The following is a 21,565-nucleotide window of genomic DNA, read 5'->3' as shown; positions in this document are numbered from 1 at the left end:
GTGTTGGTGACAGCAGTGTCAATATCTTTTATATTTCTCCATGTGAAAATGACAGTAGAGCTGGAAAACATGGAAATTGTGAACCAAAATAAAATACCTTGAGATAAGGTGAAGCAGAAATTTTAACTGTTCGTTCACATACACGTATATACATTGACGTAGAGGTAATACAACTTTGATAAAATACCAGTTATAAAATTGAGCAGATGCAAACTCAGCAGTATCTGGGTGTTTATCTTTGGGCACCATGAAAGCCTTTGTGATCATGCACAATCATAGACAGCAACAAGAAGTGAAGTCAAACAAAGCACGGCTGGGAATGAAACTTACAGAGATTGTCAGTACTAAGATGGAACCGCTCAGACTGAATGCTTTAGTATCACAGGGACAGATCTTAAATAGCCAGGTGGTTAAGTGCAAACAGATTGAACTGATCTTTCACCTGATCAGGTTATCACAGCAAGTGGTGGAGTAACAAGTCTGGCAGTTCTTGCAGTGGTTTATGGGTTTGTGATACTTCAGTGGGAGCAGGTGTGATAGAAACTCTTTCAATGGAGACAGTCTTTCCTGGACAACTTGCTCATAAAGACGTTTGCAAGTTTGTTTTTTAAGCAGAAGGACCTGTCCTGCATCTTTCTGCAGATTTTCCTTACTTTTGCTGGAATTCTGTTGGCTTCAGCTTAAGAAAGACCAGGATTTTTATCAGGAACAGAAGGAAAATAGTATTTTGAGAGCATTACTCATAGTACTGATTAATAGGTAGTGCCCTATTCACACATATGTACACATATTACTACTACTAATAATAATAATAATTCTGTACTAGTAGCCCCATTGTATAGCAGATCAGATAGTGAAGTGAGAAATACTTCACAAAATTAAGAGGGAATCTAGAAACTTTCATGGTAAAGTTCCCAGCTTCAACTGAAGGACAGCAGCTTCTACAGGATGGTTTCCCTGGTCTTCATACTGGAGATTTGGTTTTGAAATTTGTTCTAGAGAGGGATGTGCACCACCTACTGTTCACACTACTTAGAGCAGCAACTTTTTTTTTTTAAAGAGGTCTGACCCAGCACATCTCAGTTCTGACCAGACCTGGCCTCCTGAGATCTAATGAGTTCTGGCTATGTCAAGAGTGCCAGTTTTTAACCACATATTAAAAAAAAGAAATCTCCCTGGGGCTGCTGTAGAACCCGTGGGCAGGCCTGTCTGGATGTATTTGAAAGGCAGCAGGTTTATCTCCTACTTGGTCTCTGGAAGTAAACTGGGAGAGGGCGTGTTGTGATGTTGCATTGCTTCACTGTGTTCCTTGAGGTGTCCATTTCCTTATTGGCTAGTCTTCCATCCACTATCAGAAAGCTTCAGCTTGTTTGCAGTTTCAAATGCAAGCCTTGTCAATTCAGTTTAATTAAAAGGTCTTTAGCCTGACCAATCCATAACAGTTTTTTCCAAAAAACAACACACAATTAACTACAATCTCTCACTAGGCATCCTCAGCCTACTACACCAATGATGAACTCATTACAATGGTTGCTTGACTTTGCTTGTTTGACTTTGCTTTGCTTGTTTTGATCATGAACATGGGTATGTTCATGATCAAAACTGTCATGTTAGCTGTATGAGGAACAGCCCTGGCTGCAGCCCCTGCTTCTTTTCTTACACAGCATGACCCACAACAGCTTCTCTGCATTGGCAAATATGAGCATTAATCAGAGGTTGAACAGTGAGGCTTTTATTGTCCACAGCTTGGTGATCTGTGCTGTCCATTTACGGTTTCTGCACATCACTAACCCTCTTTATCTCAGCTCATGGCTGGGAGGAACTTGGGCTGAGTGTGGGTGGGCAGGTGGTTGAAGAACCTAATTTGAACCCAGACGCCAAGTGGTCTAGTGACAACAGAACCAGCCGGTTGTGGGGTCCTGTGATTTCCTTTGTATTGATGCTGCTGATCCCACTGCGTGAGGTAGATGTGGTCAGGAAACACCAGTAAGCCCAGCACTACCAGATCAAAGCCCTTCTCTGCAATGATAAGCCCCGCATATCCAATTAAAGGTCAGACTGCCGATAATAAACCATGTAGTATCAAACTAAAGGCTGGCCTGTTGATAATAAACCATGTAGTATCAGTTTGAAGACCTGCCATCTGATAATAAATCATATAGTGTCAGATCGAAGGCCTGACTGTGAATAATAAATCATGTAGTAACAGATCAAAGGCTTGTCTGCTGAGAACAAACCATGTAGTATCCGACTGAGGCCTGACTGCTGACAATAAACCATTCAGTATCATATTGAAGGCCTGACTGCTGACTATAAACCATGCAGTATCAGATCAGAGGTCTGATTGCTCCCCATTCTGTTTTTGCAGCTGATGGTACTGCTCACAAACGATCCTGGTGGTGGAATGCGCAAATTGTGGACAGGACCACCAGGCACTTAGCAATGGCACTTTGAACCTTCTCATGCACTGTACCTGTCCAGGGTGAACTACTCTTCAATTGCATTGTTATCACATCATACACATGGCTGTCCTATCGTGTTCTTTGAGGTCTAAATAATCTGCTTTTTTAAAATCTGGTGGTCTGTGGGTGGAGCCCTGGGCTGTTTAAATCATCTGCAGAGCATGAACATGTGTGTTCTTTATTCAGGGTGGAATAAGAAAAGATTGAAAATAAAGCACAGATACGCTCATCAACTAAATGATTAATCCCAAATTAATCCCAAAATGTTCCAGGCACTTGTGTGGGGAACAGGAGCTAAGGTACCACCACCCTGTTGCTTGTTTCCTCCAATCTGCATTTATGGAAACTGTAATCCAATTGAAAGAACAGAATTCCTCCTTTCAGCACGTTTCAGAACAACTTTAAAAAACAAAGAATGAAATGTTTTCCAAAATACATTTTATTCTGTCACTTACATTAAATCTACACCCTGAACGCAAGGCAAACACTCCAGTTTAATACAGAGGAAAACATACTTGAGCTCGCGTGCTGAGCAGGACAGGTAGCAGCAGTGTGCGCTTTAAGATGAAGAGCTGTCGCCCAGTCAGAGCTTCTCTGGACACGCTCCCATCTCGCTCGGCCCGGACTGCGGAATCTGTGATTGTCCTTGGCAACATGAGATTAACCCCAGAAAACAAATACTGGAACATACAATACACTGGGTGATCAGGAAGGGAATTTATTTACCTCTGTTCTACAAAGGTGCTTGCTTGTAAGTGAATCCTGCAAACCTTTTTAGTTGATTCAGGAAGCTTTTCAACGTTAAAAAGCTAATCCGCCCACAAGCTGCAGTAATTGTAAAAATCAGACTGTACAAGAGATTCTGTGTGAATATGTTTTGGCTAAAAGTCCCTACTGCACTCTTTCCACTTTTACCAACCAGACACTATATATACAGATTGAATTTGCCCAGCTGTTACTCTTTAATTCTGCATTATTCCTGGGCTTGATTTGTTTGAATTCAGGATTTCCAGATCGTTTTTCATTCCAGTTTGGAATGGGCAGTTATTAGGTAAGTTGGACACTCTGAAACTGCACATGGCAAACGAGGACAGTGAGAGCACTCATGCTGCAGTCAACGTGCCTTAGAGGAAAGCCCATCTTATCAGGAAGTACAACCTTGACTGACTCCAGCCTTACGACTGTAGTTGTAGCAACCGTCTGCTTGTAGTGAGCCGGAGAATCCAGCTCACAGCAGACTGGTGGCGTTTGCGCTAGGAACGAACGCCCCCTAGTGGCGAAAGAGCCACTCAGCAGCCCTCTTGAATTTCCGCTGTTAAGAACGTCACCGTGAAGAATGAAGTGTCAAAGGAAAAACAGAAATAAAATCTCCGTCTTAAATGAGGTGTTCAGACAGGGTTTGTTTCAGTTAGAAGGAAAGTAGAGCAAACCGAGTACAGAAGTAAAAGTTTTCTTAAAGAGAAAATCTACATGCAAATAATTCAAATTTGCATTCATTCTGTGTTTTTTTTAAACAGAAAGGATACAAGATGTCTGTAGACTCTGCATGTTAAACTATATTATATACAGGTAGGTGAGGAGTACAATAAAAAATGAACTCAAATATAATAATTATCAAGAAGATTAACATTATGTGTGCTCTCCGTACATCAGAAGCAAGGATAAAATACGTTTGAGCAGTGGAACTTATTGTACCAATGTAACCACGAATAATTATTAAATTATTTTAGGCAAAGCATAATCTCTGAGCTACCAAAGAGATACTGTAACAAATAGTGCTGTGAACTGTAACAGTCTGTATCTCCTTCACTCAGAACTAACATCTTGTTTACCCTTGTTCTGAGGCTCCTAAGTGACACGTTGTCAACACAACCCCTTCCACGCCTTGGCAGAGACAGGGGGTTAAGGTGAAACAGTACGGACTTACTGCACTCACACGCTAGAAGGAACAAATACCGTTGCTTCTTAACAGGGGAATTAGTGTTAAATAAGAGTGTGCTTCCATTACTGCCTGTTGGTGATGAAAATGTGCAGAATTGAGGGATACTGAGCTGACCTGTGCAATACAGTTTGTAATATTTCATATAGTGTTATATATGTACTGTGTATAATAGGACCATGTCCATCTACTGTATGTACTGTTGGTTTTACACCAAGTACAAATAGGTATAAAGGTATAAATAGGACCAATTGATTTTCTAAAAATGTCAGACTAAATTGCACATGATGTCACTGCTTCTTAGGTTGTTGGATGCGCCTTGAAGAGAAAATAGCCTCATAACCCTTGTCTAATAAGAAAATGACATCACTGATTTCCTATCAAAGCACAGCCACATACTGTATGCATTAATCACTGACACACAACATGACACTACAGCAAAGAATAATCTACAACAACATCAGTATGTAATAAAATGTTAGCTTGTTCTAAACCGCTCATAAACAAATGATTTTTCTTCTCTTAAACCCTCTTAGGCTCTCACCAGACATACAAACACACTCCAGGCTTGAAAACCATGTCACATACTGACTACTGTAAAAACATGCCCCATCTAAAGCAGGCAAACAGAACACTGTTTAGGATTTAACAAGTCAATTCTATAGCTTTGGACCGATTGCAACATGCCCAGGTGAGATCACAGCCACATCTCCAGGCATGTAGTCAAAGCCACTGCTAAACCTGTTCTGCCCAAAGACCAGTGCCCTTCCATGCAAAGTCCAAGACTCATCCGAGTCCTGAGAGCTTTATGACTAGCACAGTCTCCTCCTTTACTCTGGAAACTGTTGCTCTGTGTGAAGTGCTCTCCACAGCATGTCCTTCGAACCCTCGCTCCTCTGTCACTTTTCTACCTAAGAGCAAATACACCCACTGAGGCTTCCCTGGGTCAGAAGCAGTAAGGGCCTTGGGGATCAGTGCATTGTAGTGAAAGGGTGTGCTTCTCCTCAAGACATTCAACAATAAGAAAAATACAAACATCTTAAAACATCAAACCTACTCAGGCAACGTAAGAGTCAAGCCATCGCACTGTATGTCAAGTTGCATATTTTGGTTCTTCGGTGCTAAAAGAGCAGATGACCAGACGATGGTTTTGCGGGGCACCCACTGATCACAAGTCCACATTGTGGGGGGCACAAAAGGAGTGATATACATGGGACCATACAGGGACCATAAACCTTCACAATTAAAACTGACACATACACTCATCTGTCAAACATTTGCTCATAGCAGAGCCCAGTGCTCTAGGCATCCCGAGAGCTGGTCACTAAAACAGCACCCCCAGAACCTGAAATTCTCAAACATTCAATAAAACCACCTACAGAAGGTCAACGCAGGGTGCCCTGTCTATTGTGTGTGTGCACATATTTATGAAAGTGGTTAACAAATCTCCTGAGTCTAAACAGACAGAAACATCACAGCATTGCTGCTGTATGCAGTAATGGTCCATATTGGACTTTTCAAGACACTCTTTTTGAAATCTACAAAAACAATATTTTGCCTCCAAATTGTTTCTAAAAGTATTTTTGGACATTCAGAGGGATCATCCAGATTAAAAGGGGCTGGAAATATTTATACATTCATGACTTCTGACCTGTGCCCACTAAGATACAGATTTATATAAAGACATCCCCCCACCCCCCCAACAGTCTCCCTCCTACAAGCCCTTGTTGAAGTAGACTCTGCTGGTGTGGGGGCTGACCTCCTGGATCTTGGCCTGTAGCTCAGGCTCCAGACTGGACACCTTCATTGAGCTGCAAGTAGAAACACAGCTGTGAGTTTCACTCAGAAACCATCTCACAGACAAGAAAAACAGCAAAGGATAAGAAACATAACATCACAGGTAGGTAGGTAAGTTCCCCTTTTCAGGCCATAAAGGAATGGGGGACAAGGGCCACCATTTTTCTCAACCATCTGACAATGGACATGGAGGTGGTCAGTATCACACTCCAGCTAGCTTATTACCCCCAGTACTCATTTAGAAAGCAGGCTGAGTGGACCTGGGCACTGTCTGGAAGGAATTAGAGTAAGCTACATCACTTGCCCCTACCTGGGATTGAACCCAGGACCTTCCACTCAGGAGTTAGACACTCTTGCCATCTGAGCTACTTCAGCTTCAACATAACATCATAAAAGCTGCAAATGAGAGAAGCCCCATCTAGATTTTTCAGTAATCAGTATCAAACTGATCTGAAGATCTCATTCAGCTGCTCTTGGAGGAAGCCAGGTACAGTATCTGCTTCAACCACATAGCTGGGCAGCTTGTTCCAGCCTCCCACAACCCTCTGGGTAAAGAAGTGTCTCCTGTTCTCTGTTTTAAATGCACCTCTATTTAGTTTCCATTTGTGTCTGGTTTAAGTTTCATTTTTCATTCTGTGTAAGACCTCTGGGTTGAATTTGTCAGTGATCTTAGAGGATTTTGAATACTTGTATCAGGTCTTCTGTGTTCAAGACTAAAGAGATTCAGTTCCTTCAGCCTGTCAGCATCAGTGTTAAACCCCAGAAATCTGGTGGCTCTTCTCTGGACTGCTTTCAGAGCAGCAGTATCTTTTCTACACATAACCATTTATAGTGAGAGAACTGAAAAAACTTGTTTGCTTACAATGACAGGACTGTGTAGGGTTTAGGCTAATTGAGTTTCTAAAAAACAAATCATTCAGCAAAACCACAAACAAGCAGACTTGTGTGGTCAGCTGTCTTAAACTTTCTACTCATTGGCAGCATAATACAATTCGAAAAAAAAATCACAGCTGTTTACTTTAAAGTAAGACCTGGCTCCTTCAAATAAAAGAAATGTGATACCAATTAAGAAGCTAATGTAGGAATGTTTTTCTTAATAGTAAAAGAAGTAAAGGAAGGAAAAGTATGATACAAATAGACAACATTTAAGGCCGACCTACCTCTTCTGTGGGAACAGGGCGCAGCACAGTGGAGTGGCAAAGACCAGGCTGCAAGAGAAGAGCAGAGACATGCTGGGACTGTTCTGAGACACTGGACTGGACACACCTCCATATCTCACACTGGACATACCTCTATCTTTCACACTGGACCGGACACACCTCCATATCTCACACTGGACTGCATACACTCCTGTCTCTCACACTGGAACTGTTTATAATAGTTCTCTGTAGCCATTTAAGAAAAGGGTCTGCATTACTAACATCATTGTTAAGCCTGTCCTGTGAAACACAAGCATGCTGCACACCTGAAACACAGTGTCTTACTTACCACAGCCCCACCAGTCCAACCTGAACCGGAGCATTGAGCACTGGGAACCTCTGAAATAAATCAAACAACCCACTTCCATTAACTGTCTGGTCCACCCGGGCCTGCAGTCTTTAAAGACAGCAATCCTCTCAAATTCTTCAGCAAACAACAAAGCTGCATTTGCTTTCTGTTCCAGGTTTCAGAGCTGATGTTGTATAGAGGCAGACATCATTCCCTGCCTTGAAACAGCTTTTAGCAGCTTTACTTTTACTTATATACAATTATATAACAATTAAAGGATAAAATCCTGAACTCTGTGTAAACAGCACGAGTGTCTTGGTTGAGTACTAAAATAGTTATCATTATTTACATGAAAATAATCAGCTTCACTGCTAATCTTATGCCTTCATGAGAGCTAACAGAATTAAAGGGAAATGCGAATGGGCATTTTAAGTGGATCTACAGGAGAAAGACCATGCCCTCTTACCTTCATGAAGGCTTTCTTTTCCAGGGCGTTCATGATGACAGGAGGGATAGCTAGGGGCAGAGGACAGAAAAACAGGCTCAGTTCAGTGCCCCTCCATTCAGCACTCAGTGATGGAGAGACTGTATTGCTCTCCAAAAAGAAACATTGGTTAGCACTGGGGCCCTGGGTTCATATTATTAACTAATATCCAGTATTCATTTTCTATAATAATAATACATGTTTTTACTGTATATAACACTTTTCACCCCAAAAGATCCTACAGTGCTTTAGGGATTGGAGGGGACGTACTGATGTGGCACTCCCACATGAGCCCTGATACACGGACACAGTGGTGATGGCATTGCCAATAGATCTACCACAGCAGCCAGTTCTCACTTCTGAGGCATCGCAGCCACTCCTGACAGGGCAACGTGAGGAGATAAGAAGCTCAGCACCATTCTTAGGGGAGATCAGGAACTAAGTCACAGAGGGGCAATTTAATGGGCCATTTCCACTCAAACCTATAGTGCAAGGTTTTGAAATGTGGAAGGAAACTGGAAAAAGCCCACAGCAGCATATGGAGAACAAGCTCCCCATAGACCCATCAAACCCAACCTCCTGGAACTGTGAGGCACCAATGCTGGCTGCCACACCTATATGCTGTTCATCCACTAGAAGTAATACTATAATTATCACTAATTACCTGAAAATAAAATCACAAGATGGTGGTTACCGGCAAGCAAACATAAAAGGACAATACAGAGCTCAACCACATCAAATGTACACTCCAACACAAGGGAACTGTTTGTTTGACCCAGAACACCTCTCTTCATGGGGTCAAAACATCCTCCTGTACACATCAACAGCATGAGGCCCTGCCTGGAGCTCAAGCTTTCATCATAGCTTTGGTGTTTGGGTCTGCTCCCTTCTGTGCTTGGTGTTGTGAAACAGAAATACTGAGCCTAAGTTTCCTCTATGAGCAAACTGTCCAGCTCCTTCATTTGCTATGGACTGGGAAGCCTTGCTTATGTTAGGAAAAAAAGGAGCAGTATCTTAGTGAGTGTACAGCAGGAATTCCCAGTCTGGCTTTCATAAGAGCTTTTTCTTAACCAAACATTCCTTAACCAAACCAACAAGTCACATATAGTTAGCTTATTAAATCATAGTCTATTATGGGTTCAATTATTTAATTGAGTGCTCAGGTGGAACAGAAGCCAGCAGGTGTGTGAGTTCCCAAGACTGGGGTGGGAAACCACTGGAGTTCTGGATAGCTACAGTGGTAGGAGTGATAGGTGTAACAGGTGTCCACAAATTAGCAAGGGAGCAGTGCTGTGGTGAGAGAGCCCAGGCCTAAAGCAACAATGTTTCACTGGGGTTTGCTCTCAGTCAGGACAGTTACAGTGACCACCAGGCCCGGAGCAGGCACACTCCTCCATCCAGCTCCTGTACAGACCCAGTCTCCTGTGCAGGACACAGTGGCTCCGACACTGGAGGAGACAAACCACAGTCCCCAGAGACACCGGCACGGCCGGTCCAAACAGGCCTTCCAAATCACGGTACCTCATCAGCAATCATCTGTAATGGGACTTATTAACAGTTGCCAGTTAAATATATTTAGGGGAGCGGTGGACAGAGCTCTGGGCTTGTAACTGGAAGATTCTGGGGTCAAATTCTAGGTGAGGCACTGCTGCTGTACACTAGTACCTTCAATCAGAGAGCTCCAGTAAAATACTCAGCTGTATAAACAGATGCAAATGAAAATTGCTTGGGATAAAGGCATGGTCACTGCAAATATTATGCCTTCATGAAAGCCAAGAAAATTAAAGGAAAGGGAATGGGCACATTCAAGAAATGGTCTGTCACACAACCACTCTTGGTTGTATTGCTAGCAATCCGCCTCACTCTGAACTCAATGCTAAGTGGTTTGTCTTGTATGCGCTGTACCCGCTATACCAGGGCAGGTACACACTCCGCAAATAATCCCCTGTACTGTTTCAGTGCTTATTCAGAGCAGTGTCACCACTAGCCCCCCAGGGGGCGCTCTTACCCATAGCAGGCACTGCCATGCCAATCCGGGAAACCACCACCTGGGCGATGGCCTGGCGGGCAGCGATGGTGGACTCTCCCAGCCGCCTCCCCTCCTCATCCGTCACTGGGATCCCAAACTTTAGCTCCCTGAGGAAGACAGTGATGAGCACGTCTGCCCCTGGTTAGCCTGCCTCTGCACCTCTGACATCATGGGGATTTATCCCACAAACCTTCATTTTCCCAGTGAAGCTTCACCGGATTTAAACACATCAAACTACAGTGGTACAGTGGTACATTTCTCTCTAAATGGAGCTGGGGTATATTTTACAGTACTGCATTTTAACTTAGAATTTAAGGGGAAAGGGCATGAAGGACTTAGTGCAAACTAAAAAAGAAACAGTATAATTTCTCCAAGCTGTCTGACATACGTAGCTGGAGAAAAGCAGGAGCTCTCTGCAAATACAAATCAAAACTGATCTGCTCCAGATTTCTTACAGCACTTTGGGAACTACATTCACACCACGCTGCACCAAATGTTTTTACTAATAAAGGCTCCTATAGAGCTCTAAAGGGATTTCCAGGATGTTCATTTAAAACCCCCAACTGTGTATGTCCAAGCAGCTAGCCTTACAGATCCCTCACGGTCAAGTTTCTAAAGTTCGAGACTGCTTGTGAGTTTTTAATCAATTAATCAAGTACTCAGACTTGCCCATTTAATTGATCACGACCAAATTATTCCAAACCTTATTTTCTTTTCTAAAGAAACAGGGAGGTGTGAAAAATCCCTGCCGAATCCCGCCCTGGATCCTGGGCGCCAGCGCAGGGATGAGCTAATTCTAACCCGTCCCAGCAGCCTCACCTCTGTCTCATGAAAGGGATGTTGATGCAGTTCGCAGCAGCCACCGCAGCGAAGGGGACAAAGCGGCTTATTATAGGAGGAAAGTGCTGGAGAGAGCAAAGGAGAGGAGTGTGGGCTGGCACCAGAGCACTGACAGCCATTCCGCCGAGCGAGTCAAAGAAGACCCCACAAAAGGCCCACACAGTTCCACTGAAATACGCTTTACTACCACAAGTACTGGCGCATGTAGAAACTATATATGAACATGCAGGCTTCCCAGATCAGTGAGTACCTGGAGATCGCGCAGCACCTTAGATTAGGGGATTTATTAACCCTGAAGACTTTGTCAATAAAGCTTTTATAGAACCCCAAATTCAGCATTTAAAAATCTTTATATTTAGTTAATAACCATGCAACTGATCACTGTTAAGAATCAGTTGTGACCAGACAAATAATGCTCTGTTTATGCACTGTTCAGCTAACAGATTAGATATATACAGTACAAGGTTTAATATGGAATTTGCAACCTCGAAACTCAAGTGTTACCAGCGATTTTCTTGGAATTATCTTGTATCGTCTAATATGGAAATAGCATGCATACAGTAACTGATCGGGATTATCTTGTCTTCTACCTGTAATATAACTAGTTATAATATTACAGATTATATTAATGGTTAATAATAATTAAAGAAGAAGTTCAAGTAGGTAGCGGCATCAGCATGCGCAGGCTGCAAAGGAACAGGTGAAGGTTTATTCCGTGCTGAAAGGAAAAGAAAAGAGACACAACGTTTCGAAACACTGTGTCGGATGTGGAGCTTCATATCTGAAGAAGGCTCCACATCCGAAACGTTGTGTCTCTTTTCTTTTCCTTTCAGCACGGAATAAGGCTTTACCCATTCCTTAACAATGATTAACTGCATTTATACAGTGCTTTTAACCCACATGATCCCAGAGCACATGCAGTATAGAAGGGATCCACACTGATGTGCAGCCCCCACCTGGGCAGCACACAGCAGCCACACTGCACCCCCACTCACAGAAAGACTGATTTTGCAAGAGCTGCAGAGGATTTGCAAACAAGGAGGAAACACAGCTGTACGTGGCTGAATTTGGCAGTAAGAAGAGACCTCCGAGAAGCGAAAGTATGAGCGGTGTGTAGAAGCCTTACTGGGCCTGTCCGCCCCGCAGTACCTTGGTGAGAGACTTCAGTCCCAGCGCAGTGAGGACCGCTCCTGTTGTGGCGCTGATGTAGGCTGCTCCCAGCTGACTGAAAAACACAGCAAGTGACACGTTAGCTACTGTATGTCTGCAAGGGCTCTGCCATGGATACTCTGTGTGCAAACTGAACAAGTCAGAATGCACATTTCTTCTTGCCAAGAACGTGACATGAATGACTGAGTGTGTGAAGAAATTAGTGGGACGAGATGGTAAAGAGACTCATGTTGGACAGCAGTTTGATACATTTGTAGTGAATGTAGTGTAGGCCATGTTGTGGGCATACTGTAGTGATGAAGACAAATTCGGTATTCTAACAGCGTTTTTCCATACAAATGTTCTGAAAACAAGATCAAACACACACAGTTGTGAGTGCTTTAATAAGCATCAATGAGATTGTCACACAGCAAAAATTAACGAGCAAGAGGATAATGTGGGCAGCAGTGGTCAGTAAATAGACTCATAAATAGACCATGGTGAGAGACTGCTATTGACCCTTGAGCTAGGTACTTCACTCAGACTGCTACAGTGAAATAGGTTATATAAGTGTCAGCCAAATAAAGTAATACTTTCATTAATAGTGGCCCCAAATAGCTCTGTTGGTAGAGCATGAGACTCATAATCTCATGGTAGTGGGTTTGTGTCCCATGTCGGGCACCAGGTCCTCCATGTTGGAGGTTGGGCACAAGGCTAACAACCCTGTCCTGTAAAACACTAATGTTACGTAAACAGTTACAGGATGTTGCTGCCCCTACATGCCCCTACATGCAAACACCCATTTCATTAATATTATATCCAGGTACTGTATGTAACTATTAATACCATTTTAATTAGTAAAACTATCTCCAGAACACCGTTTTAAGCTTTGTTTTGTCCATCTGGGTCACTTTGCCAAACCAATGATTTTATTTATGTTATCAGTGTCTGGCATTTTTGTTATTTTGTTGATTTTACCAGATAAAGCATTTGAGAACAAACTCATTTACATTTATAAAGTCAATGGTACCACAGCAACCTCATCTAGGATTTGAACCCAGGTCATCCAGGCTGGAATCCAGAGGCTCTGGGAGGTCTTTCTTACACCTAATGTCATTCCAGGCCATGGCCTTCAGGACACAAAGCCACAGAAAATTGAATATGATAACCAGGCCAAAAATCATGTCAGCATGAAAACACAATGTGAAATGTTTGTGTGGCCCAATCTCCAGTGCGCTGGCACCAAATCATTTTGAGGTCCAATTGTTAAAGAGCTTTTACAGGTGTGAAAATGAGCATGTGCATAAACTCTATCGGACTCTCAAACCATGTCAGTCATAGAAAATACTCACAACATGAACACAAAGTATCCCCTGCAGTTTGATGGCCAGGCTTAAACTGTTAATGTTAATTCCTTATGGTGATGCAGACCCCTACAGTGCTGGATTTCCTGCTACAGGCATCGCAGTGGTATTCACTGCTGAGGAGCAGCTGTGTGGCTTGGGACTGGAAGCACAGCTAAGAGAGATGTCACTCGAGTCTGGGCTGGGGATTAGCTGAGATCAGTGGATGAGCACATTTTCCCCAGTGATAATACACTTGAGACACAACACCAAGCACAACATGGAAGTGAATCAAACTCCTCAGTGCCTGAGCACTTAACCCTTAGCATCATGCTGGCCTTGACTGCAGCTGTTCAGAAGGCTGAAACTTATACCAAGAGCAAAAATGTTTTGTGAGGGTGCCCATTTATTTAGTTATTTTGCAAATAGCACAAGTAACTGTGCTACAAACACCTTTAGGTTTATTTGCAAGCATGTGATGAGCAACAAAGTTATTGTTCTAAAACACCGAATTCTCACTTGGAAGTACTCATTCTTTCTTAGTGGGATGCTCTCAGATGGTAGATAAGTCCTGAACTGAGAACAGGATTTGGCTTTTACGTATTAAAAACGTGCAGGACATGAACATTACAGATGAGCAGGAGGCCACTGCATGCAGGTGATTGAAGACTGGACAGCTCATGTACCCCAGCAGGGAGGTCGCAGGTCACCCTTGAGAGTGGGAGAGAGACGCCCAGCAGGGCTTTCCACAAAACAAGCTGCTACATTTGCAAGAAGGGATCATAGCCTCCTACTTCACAGTGATGGGGGCGTCTCCGCTGCGGTTGGTGTAGTTGACAACGGCGTTGAAGGACTGGTTGACCCACTGCCAGAACACCACAGCGGGTGTCGTCCTGCAGAAGAAGAGAGGAAGAGATGCATCATCGTGCTCTTTCAATCTGCCTTCAGGCTTCTTCCACTCTTTATAAAGGCCCTGCCAGTTTGGTTTGTAGCACCTCTACTTTTGTGACACCTTTGGCATGAGTGAAGATGCTCGATAAATGAGTCAAGTCATGCTAGGCTTACAGCATCTTACTTCTTACAGGGTGTCACTGTAAGAGTCTCTTTAACCTATTAAAATGGGTTCAATGTGTTCGAGAAATATGCTTCTGTTTTCAGGTAGCTACAGCAAAACAACATCTTTTGCCTCTTTCTAGCGACACAAGAATATTATTCAAATCCATAACATGACAAAACTAGCGCTGCAAATACAGTAGCACCCCACCCACTGGGAAGTTCAGGAGATCTATCTGGAGCACTATTCTGAGCAGCATTACTAGGCTAAAGGGGCTCTGTACAGTCTCCAGATTTCAAGTGCCTGATCTCCCTAACAAACAAGCAATGCAGATCAGAGTAGATGTGACGACTGTCTATAACAACACAGAGTACACAACTACTGTATGTGGTGATAGCACTACACTTCGTAAAAGATGGTCCAATGAGACAGAAATATGCAAGTCATGATTTTTGATTTGAACTTTTCTTTCACTGACATTTAACTTCTTTCTCCCATAAAAGTGTTCATTTTGAGGGTTCACGTTTGATTAAAACGATTCACCTCATATAAGGAAGTGTAGACATCACTGTGTGACCCCCCCAGAATTCCAGTAAGATCTTTTTTGAAGACCATCTTTATAACATACAAGTTAATGTACAGTACATCCCAGAGTACATTAACAAATTGCTTGCTTCCACATTGCAGTCCTCCTCTTTAATTCAACAAAATGGGACATCACTGTAAGGGGTAAATACATTATGTAACTATATTATTTATTTAAGACCAAGCTCCAAAACATTTTGTTAAGGTGTTGGATATTTGTGTAGATGACCAGTCACTGGCTGCGTGGCTGGATTTGGCTTACCAAATCTGAGGCACAAATAAACAATATTTGGAAACAAAGTTTGCTAGCAAAGTATTGGTGCTCTTTCAGCAGCTAGTTTTCAAACTGGACTCCCCATCTCTGAGCAAAATATCCAGTCTCTTACATACAAAATTCATATCCCATAAGACCATTCTCATTTCAAGACACATTTGCCTTTTTTTAATAAAAAGGGAATAAAACAAATGTAATGTTGCTTAAAATGGTTTAACAAAGTTGGAAATCACTTTTACTCAAGTTTGAGCTCAGTTCACATTGTTTTTAGTTATGGCCCTTCTGTAACCCTTATCCTCAAGGTAACAGCCCTGCTATTTCCACTCTTTGTGGAACAGCCACAGCAAACAAGTGCACCACACGCTTCAAATTTCATCAGACATAAAAACTGGTTTTTCTTCATTCTTAAAATCCCGTCATCAACAAAGCCAGCAAATGTGACACCAGTGTCCGATCCCTGTCGAACTATCCTTCGTGTGCTCTTCAGTTAGGTACAGGAAGAGTCAAGGATAACAAAAACCAATTCAAAAATCAATCAAGTGAAAAACCAAATATGTCCCTCTGGCTCTGTGGAAGATATTGATATTCCCCATTACAGCAGTAATTCTAAAGTAAAGAGAACCACATAATCATATGATTGGGAACGCTTTTTGATCAAACAGCTGGCGACAGTCACTCAGCAGGGGCTGTCACAGCTGCAGGGAGCTGGTGCTTTGTTGAGCTGCAGCTGTGAGCCTGTCTAAACTCTCATGAAGAAGGAAACCCTGTTTAAAGGAGAAATAGTCGGTGTGAAAGCTCACAAGAAGTGTGTGTGTACTGGTCAAGAGACAGAGGGCAGTCAGAAGCGAGATCAACGAGAAGAGGACTCTGCAGTCCTTCCCAAGGGGACCAACGGGAAAGAGCGAGGATCCTGGAGGGCTTACGGCCATGGCGGTGGAGCTGTTGGTGTGGAAAGCATTCCCCGCACTGGGACTTTGCTCCTGTGTGGTCGTGCTGGAGGGCGTCTGAGAGGTGACAGTAGTAGTGAGAGTATACTGAGGTACTGAGGAAGAGGTCATGTCTGTGTATTCCAAACAGGGCTAAAGCGTACTGTATGTGAAAAATGGGTGAGTAGTATGAGAAATAATTTTATGCAGATGAGCCTGGAAAGAGCTCACCCGGCAGAGGTAAGGTCTGTCTGTCACTCTGACTGTATGTGCTGACAGTCTGTCACAGTGGACACATACAGTACAGTACTGTACATCCTGTTGCAGCCACAGAGAGAGAAAGCACTTGTTCAATTTGACTGTTTTTTAAACAAATAGGAAATAAATGCAACCAGGACATGTTTAAACAAGGTAAAAGTTGAAACCTGTAGAAGGTGAGCATGCAGCCAGTGATGGTCATGTTCATTGGCACCTGGGCCGACATGCGTCCAATCAGGATCATCTTCTCGCCAGTGTCGGGGTGGAAGGCGGAGTCATAGATGTACTTGGCCCTCCAGAGCTCATCCTCCGTCAGGCCCGGCTTCACTATCCCCAGCCTGGACAAAAGCCACACGTCAATCAGCCACCTGCTTCTCATTCTCTGAGCTCTGACATTTTACGTCTTAGTAATACTTCACTTTTCAAGCCAGTCCACTGAGTTAACAAAGATAAGTTGTTTGGTCTGACTGATATCAGTCACTTCAGATTTCTTCTTACTCATGATGAAATAGGAACAAAATATATCAGAAGAATGCCTTACAGGCTGGATACTATGTCTAACTTAAAAAGGATTAGTAATGTTATACTGTTGTCAAACTAGCACTGCACACAGCCAAGTCATATTTGTCATAAATAAATTCCAGAGGTTAAGGCAGAGTTTGAATGAGGCTACCCAACCACGGTATCATGCCTTTTTCACTAAACAGGGGGATTAAATAATCAGATCAATTATCTACTAACTATCAAACAGGCTGGGTGAGTTGATTGGCCATTGTTTGGCCACTGTGTGCAGCAGTATAGTATGTGACATTCACTACTCCTCCTCTTCTTGTGCTCCTTGTCATACATCTGTCCAGATAGGTGACAGATAAACAGTCAGGGACACTTTCAGATAATGCAAACAGTTGCATATCCTTTTTTTTTGCATTATCATTTTTATTCATTTAAGTTGCACAACAAAACTTACTACAGGGGCTCTTTATGAAAAGTGCATATACAGTAGGGTCTGTATTAGATAGCATGCACATGGTTTCATAACTGTGACACATGTCACAGGCCAGTTAATGGCACCAGAATGTCTTTGCTACCACACACCTTGTTGTGATCGCATGTTTTTGATAAAGGATTTTACACAAATCTGACTGAACGTTTCACAAACAACCTTAGGTACTTTAGGGCCCTTAGGTACAATAGGTCTCAGATTCTCTCTTTGAGTGTCTGTAACTGTTGAACAGGAACTTTAAAACTTAAGGCTTTAAAATTGTTGATTAAAAAAGACACAATATCAAGCATGAAATGGAGGAGAGCCAAACGCATTACCCTGTGGAAGTCTGATCTTGTTTATGTGGCAGAGATAGTCAAGGGACAGAACTATTTTCAGAAAGGAACAGCTCTGCCCATTAGTATATAAAACAGCTGCATTCTAAGTCATTATAAGGTTTTGAGGCTCAATTTCCAAGCCCTTTGCAGCCCCCGCACTGTTCACAGACCATACAGGTTCCCTGGGAAAGCTCCTGCGAGGTCATAGTGTGAAACGGGAGAAGCCTGTGCCACTCCAGCTTCCCCCTGGCACCTGCAGCCCGGCCCCTGGAGAGCTTCTGCCCCCACCGCCCAGGGTACAGTACTGCCCCTGCTGCCCCGCACCCCCGCCGCCCTCAGCCTCACTTGTAATTCTCCACCGTCCTCCGTGCGTCCTCCAGGGTGTCGCTGGACAGCAGCACGTTCAGGGGGTTGGTCACATTGAAGAAGTGCATGGCTCTGCCCACGAAGGTGCCCTGGTCCCATCGTGGCTCTTTAATGTCGATGTCGAGTGGCAGATCACTGGGCATCCTTCCTCTTCACCTGCCTCTTTCTGAAGCACACGAAAACCACGCGCTGTGTCAGCCCTATTTCACTGTCCTTAAAACACAGACAGACTTGTTTCCTGCTCCAGTGTAACATCGGCTGCAGGTTTTCCGTCTCCAAGTGATTTACAGCCCGTTTTCCCAAACTGTTTTATGAGCTGAAAACAGAACTAAAGAGTTTGTTTGCCTTTTTAACCACGTCGTCTCATTGGATTTGTACCAAATACTTCCCAGGATATTGTGAGCATGTGTTGATCAAGTGCAAAAAAAGACATGGGATTTGAGGTTAACCCTGTGGATACTGATACAAGTATACATACAGTTTAAGCCTTGCTTATTCAAAGGAAGACAAAGGCGTAGCTTTGACAGGCCTGTAACTATAGTGATACACACAAGTTTCTCACTCTATAACCATGTGAGCCAATTTAGGTTTTACTGTACATCTTCTGGAGCCAGAGCCAGACCCGGAACAGCTGATGGGATATTCCAGTGCTCCAGCCATCTCTCTGTTATCAGACAGGACAGGGCAGGAGCACTGAGCCCAGGACTGGGCACCAGTGGGGGAAAAGGCCATTTCAAATAATCAGACCAATCCCTACTCCCTAGAACTGTACAGTTAACTGTCCAGCCACCATGCCACTCCATTCCCTACTTGGAAACTGGTTTTCAGCCTATTTGTAAAGACAAACTGCTGTAAATGAAATTTACTCAACAGATCAGTTTTATTAGTTTTCTGCCTCATTAAGTCCATGCTTTACATAAAAAATATATTTTTAAAATGTTATGTTTAAATTAAAACTCCACATTTTAATTAATGCTGCGTAACTGCATAACAGTGAGCATTTTCCTCCAAAGCTCTCCTCAGTGCTATTCACTGTAACACTGTTCCTCACACAACTCCCAAAATGGAACAAGTTGCTGTGCAATAGGAGTCTTATCCATGAAGCAGTCTAGTGCTAAACAGCAGCAGCAAGACAGAACTGACATTTGGCAGCTTGGCCTTCAGCACTATGCAGGGCCTTATGTAGATGGTCACCCACTCAGAAGGTTGATACTTACAGTACATCATGGGAACAGAAATGCTGTCAGAAAACTAGACATTTCCACCGGATTTGGAGGCGCTCAATTTCATAAAGCAGGACTCTGTATTGGAAGGTCACTGTGACTTTAAGATCCAGACTCTCGCAGAGAAAGCCCGCTGTGTCTGACTCACCATATCGTTCATACTGCCAAAACACAGGCGAACGCACAACGCTTTTTAAACACTGAAACAGGAAATGATCAAATCAGGGATTACTGCATCTCTAATCCCAGTCCTGGCTGGTGAGGCTTTTATTTATCCTTTAAAACCAAAGCCACATGGAGAGAAGTCGCACCTAATTCACCACTCCTCTTAGTCCCCAGCTCCTTCAGAGGCAAGGACATCTCGCATACTCGGGAAACAAAAGTATTTCACTTAAGAGCTTAGTTACTTGTTTAAAGTGTGTTAAAAGCCGTTTGGATGATGTGAAAATGTGAACATGAAACTGGAGCCCAGTCGCAGTTTTAGTTTCATGCATTAGTCTTGCATGTTTCTATCAAATTTCCTTGTTCTGTCATCCCATTGATACAGTATGTATACGTTAAAGCAATTGAGACGTCTGTTGTTTTTACGTTACTCACTGCCTTAACTACATTTGTTGAAATTAACTTAAAAAGCTTAGACCTTTATGCACTTTGCGTGTAACTCCCGGTCTTCAGCCGCACTTGTAAAACGGTGCTGACGAACTACAGACACGCAAAATGACACTGAGCTTTGCAGTGAGAAGCCTCGCTGATAACCAATGCATGGAACAGAAAAGCGAAACCACTCTTCTGCGCTGTGCGCTGCAGAAGCGTGACAACGGGGTGTCTGCATGGAAGTGCACAGCTAGGAAACGAGGATGACAGGTAACGCGGACAGCACTAGAAAAATAATACCGGCGAGATGTCAATATCAGCTCAGACGGCGCTCGCTTCATAAAACGTGCGCCCTAACTCATGTCATCTTTCCATAGTTTGAACTGATAAAGGGCGGAAGTCTTCTTATTAAGATCGATAATACTCTGTCGCCTCTTTCAAAGGCACGAAAATGCCCTGATACTTTAGTGGCACAACGCGGCCATCCATCTGAGCCGAGCAACTAAGATGAATAAATGCCGAGCAGGAGCGCACGCAGGCGCTGTTGTGATATACTGTATTTAATGTCAGGGTATAAAAACGTACCAACCCCTGAGCTCAGGCTCCTCGGCGACAACTCAGTGCTCCTTTCACAGACGCGGCTAGACCCGACCTCTCAATGATACAACCGGGGCACACTGACGGACACCCAACCGCACCCGTCCAACTAGCTTGACAGCCGGCAGCCAGTTAGCTGTCAAACTCCGGCCAGAGAGGCCAATGACAAGGCGGAGTTTCAGCAACTGAAGAGCAGAGGCGGTCTTGTCTGGGCGTGTGTGACAGTCTGTTCCGCCATTGGTTTGCTGGTGTTTGACTGTAATTCCTGATTATAAGGCTTCCTGCACGCAGGATAACCTTGTTTCAAAGGCAATTTGTCTCTTTAGTTGATTCCTGGACAGTCTCCTGAAATTTCATAAAATGTCATAACAAATAGTTTAGAAAAAAGGACTCAATTTATTATTTTAAAAAAACATAGAAATACTAAAGGTATTACTAAATGTATAAAATATGCTAGACATTAGAGCAATGTCGTGATGTTTTAAGTCAGAAGTTCTCAAACTTTTTGGACCAAGTACCACCCACAAGTCATCTCATAGGAACCCCAGAAAATCTCAATGACCAACATGAGCGCGCGCGGAAACACACTCACACACATATAATATTGTAATAATAAACTTTATTTGATATAGCGCCTTTAAAGTTGGCTTCTCAAAGCGCTTTACAGAATGACAATAGGAACAACAAGAATTAAAAATAAACAATAAAAAAGCACAATTTCAGTGAGAGGGGTGAGCCTGTTTAGTCGAGCAAAGCAGATGTGAATTAATTGGTCGAGCCTTGATACAATTCAGGCGATGCCACTCTCTTCGATAAATTCATTCAGAAACTGAAATA

At 43.2% G+C, this 21,565-nt stretch overlaps 1 protein-coding gene across 2 annotated transcripts; it reads right to left on the bottom strand.

The window, feature by feature from the left end:
• Positions 1–4,635: 4,635 nt before the first annotated feature.
• Positions 4,636–20,876, bottom strand: sfxn3 (sideroflexin 3). 2 transcript variants are annotated; one of them, XM_088636037.1, is made up of 11 exons: positions 20,717–20,876; positions 18,294–18,480; positions 16,796–16,966; positions 14,326–14,424; positions 12,189–12,264; positions 11,019–11,104; positions 10,179–10,306; positions 8,153–8,202; positions 7,687–7,736; positions 7,359–7,406; positions 4,636–6,212 (listed from the first exon to the last, which is right to left on the bottom strand). In XM_088636037.1, exons 2-11 carry the CDS (start codon positions 18,455–18,457, stop codon positions 6,116–6,118), a joined length of 969 nt encoding a protein of 322 aa, XP_088492163.1. In that variant the 5' UTR covers positions 18,458–18,480; positions 20,717–20,876; the 3' UTR covers positions 4,636–6,115. The 2 variants fall into 2 exon arrangements, with proteins under 2 accessions (XP_088492163.1, XP_088492164.1); XM_088636038.1 differs by having other exon boundaries at positions 20,721–20,876.
• Positions 20,877–21,565: the final 689 nt, after the last annotated feature.

Source organism: Lepisosteus platostomus, chromosome 6, assembly GCF_059453375.1.
Source record: "Lepisosteus platostomus isolate fLepPlt1 chromosome 6, fLepPlt1.hap1, whole genome shotgun sequence".
NCBI lineage: Eukaryota > Metazoa > Chordata > Actinopteri > Semionotiformes > Lepisosteidae > Lepisosteus > Lepisosteus platostomus.
Note: the sequence above shows the minus strand (reverse complement) of the source record. Positions and strands in the feature narration are given on the sequence as shown.

Bases quoted from the DNA above. Each gene is read 5' to 3' on its own strand.
- sfxn3 (XM_088636037.1), bottom strand. From the start codon at position 18,457: ATGCCCAGTGATCTGCCACTCGACATCGACATTAAAGAGCCACGATGG. The intron at 14,425-16,795 runs GTTTCAACTTTT...CTTCTTCTGCAG, and splicing joins TGCATGCTCACCTTCTACAG to GACGACACCCGCTGTGGTGT. The intron at 11,105-12,188 runs GTACTGCGGGGC...TGCTCTCTCCAG, and splicing joins GACTGAAGTCTCTCACCAAG to CACTTTCCTCCTATAATAAG.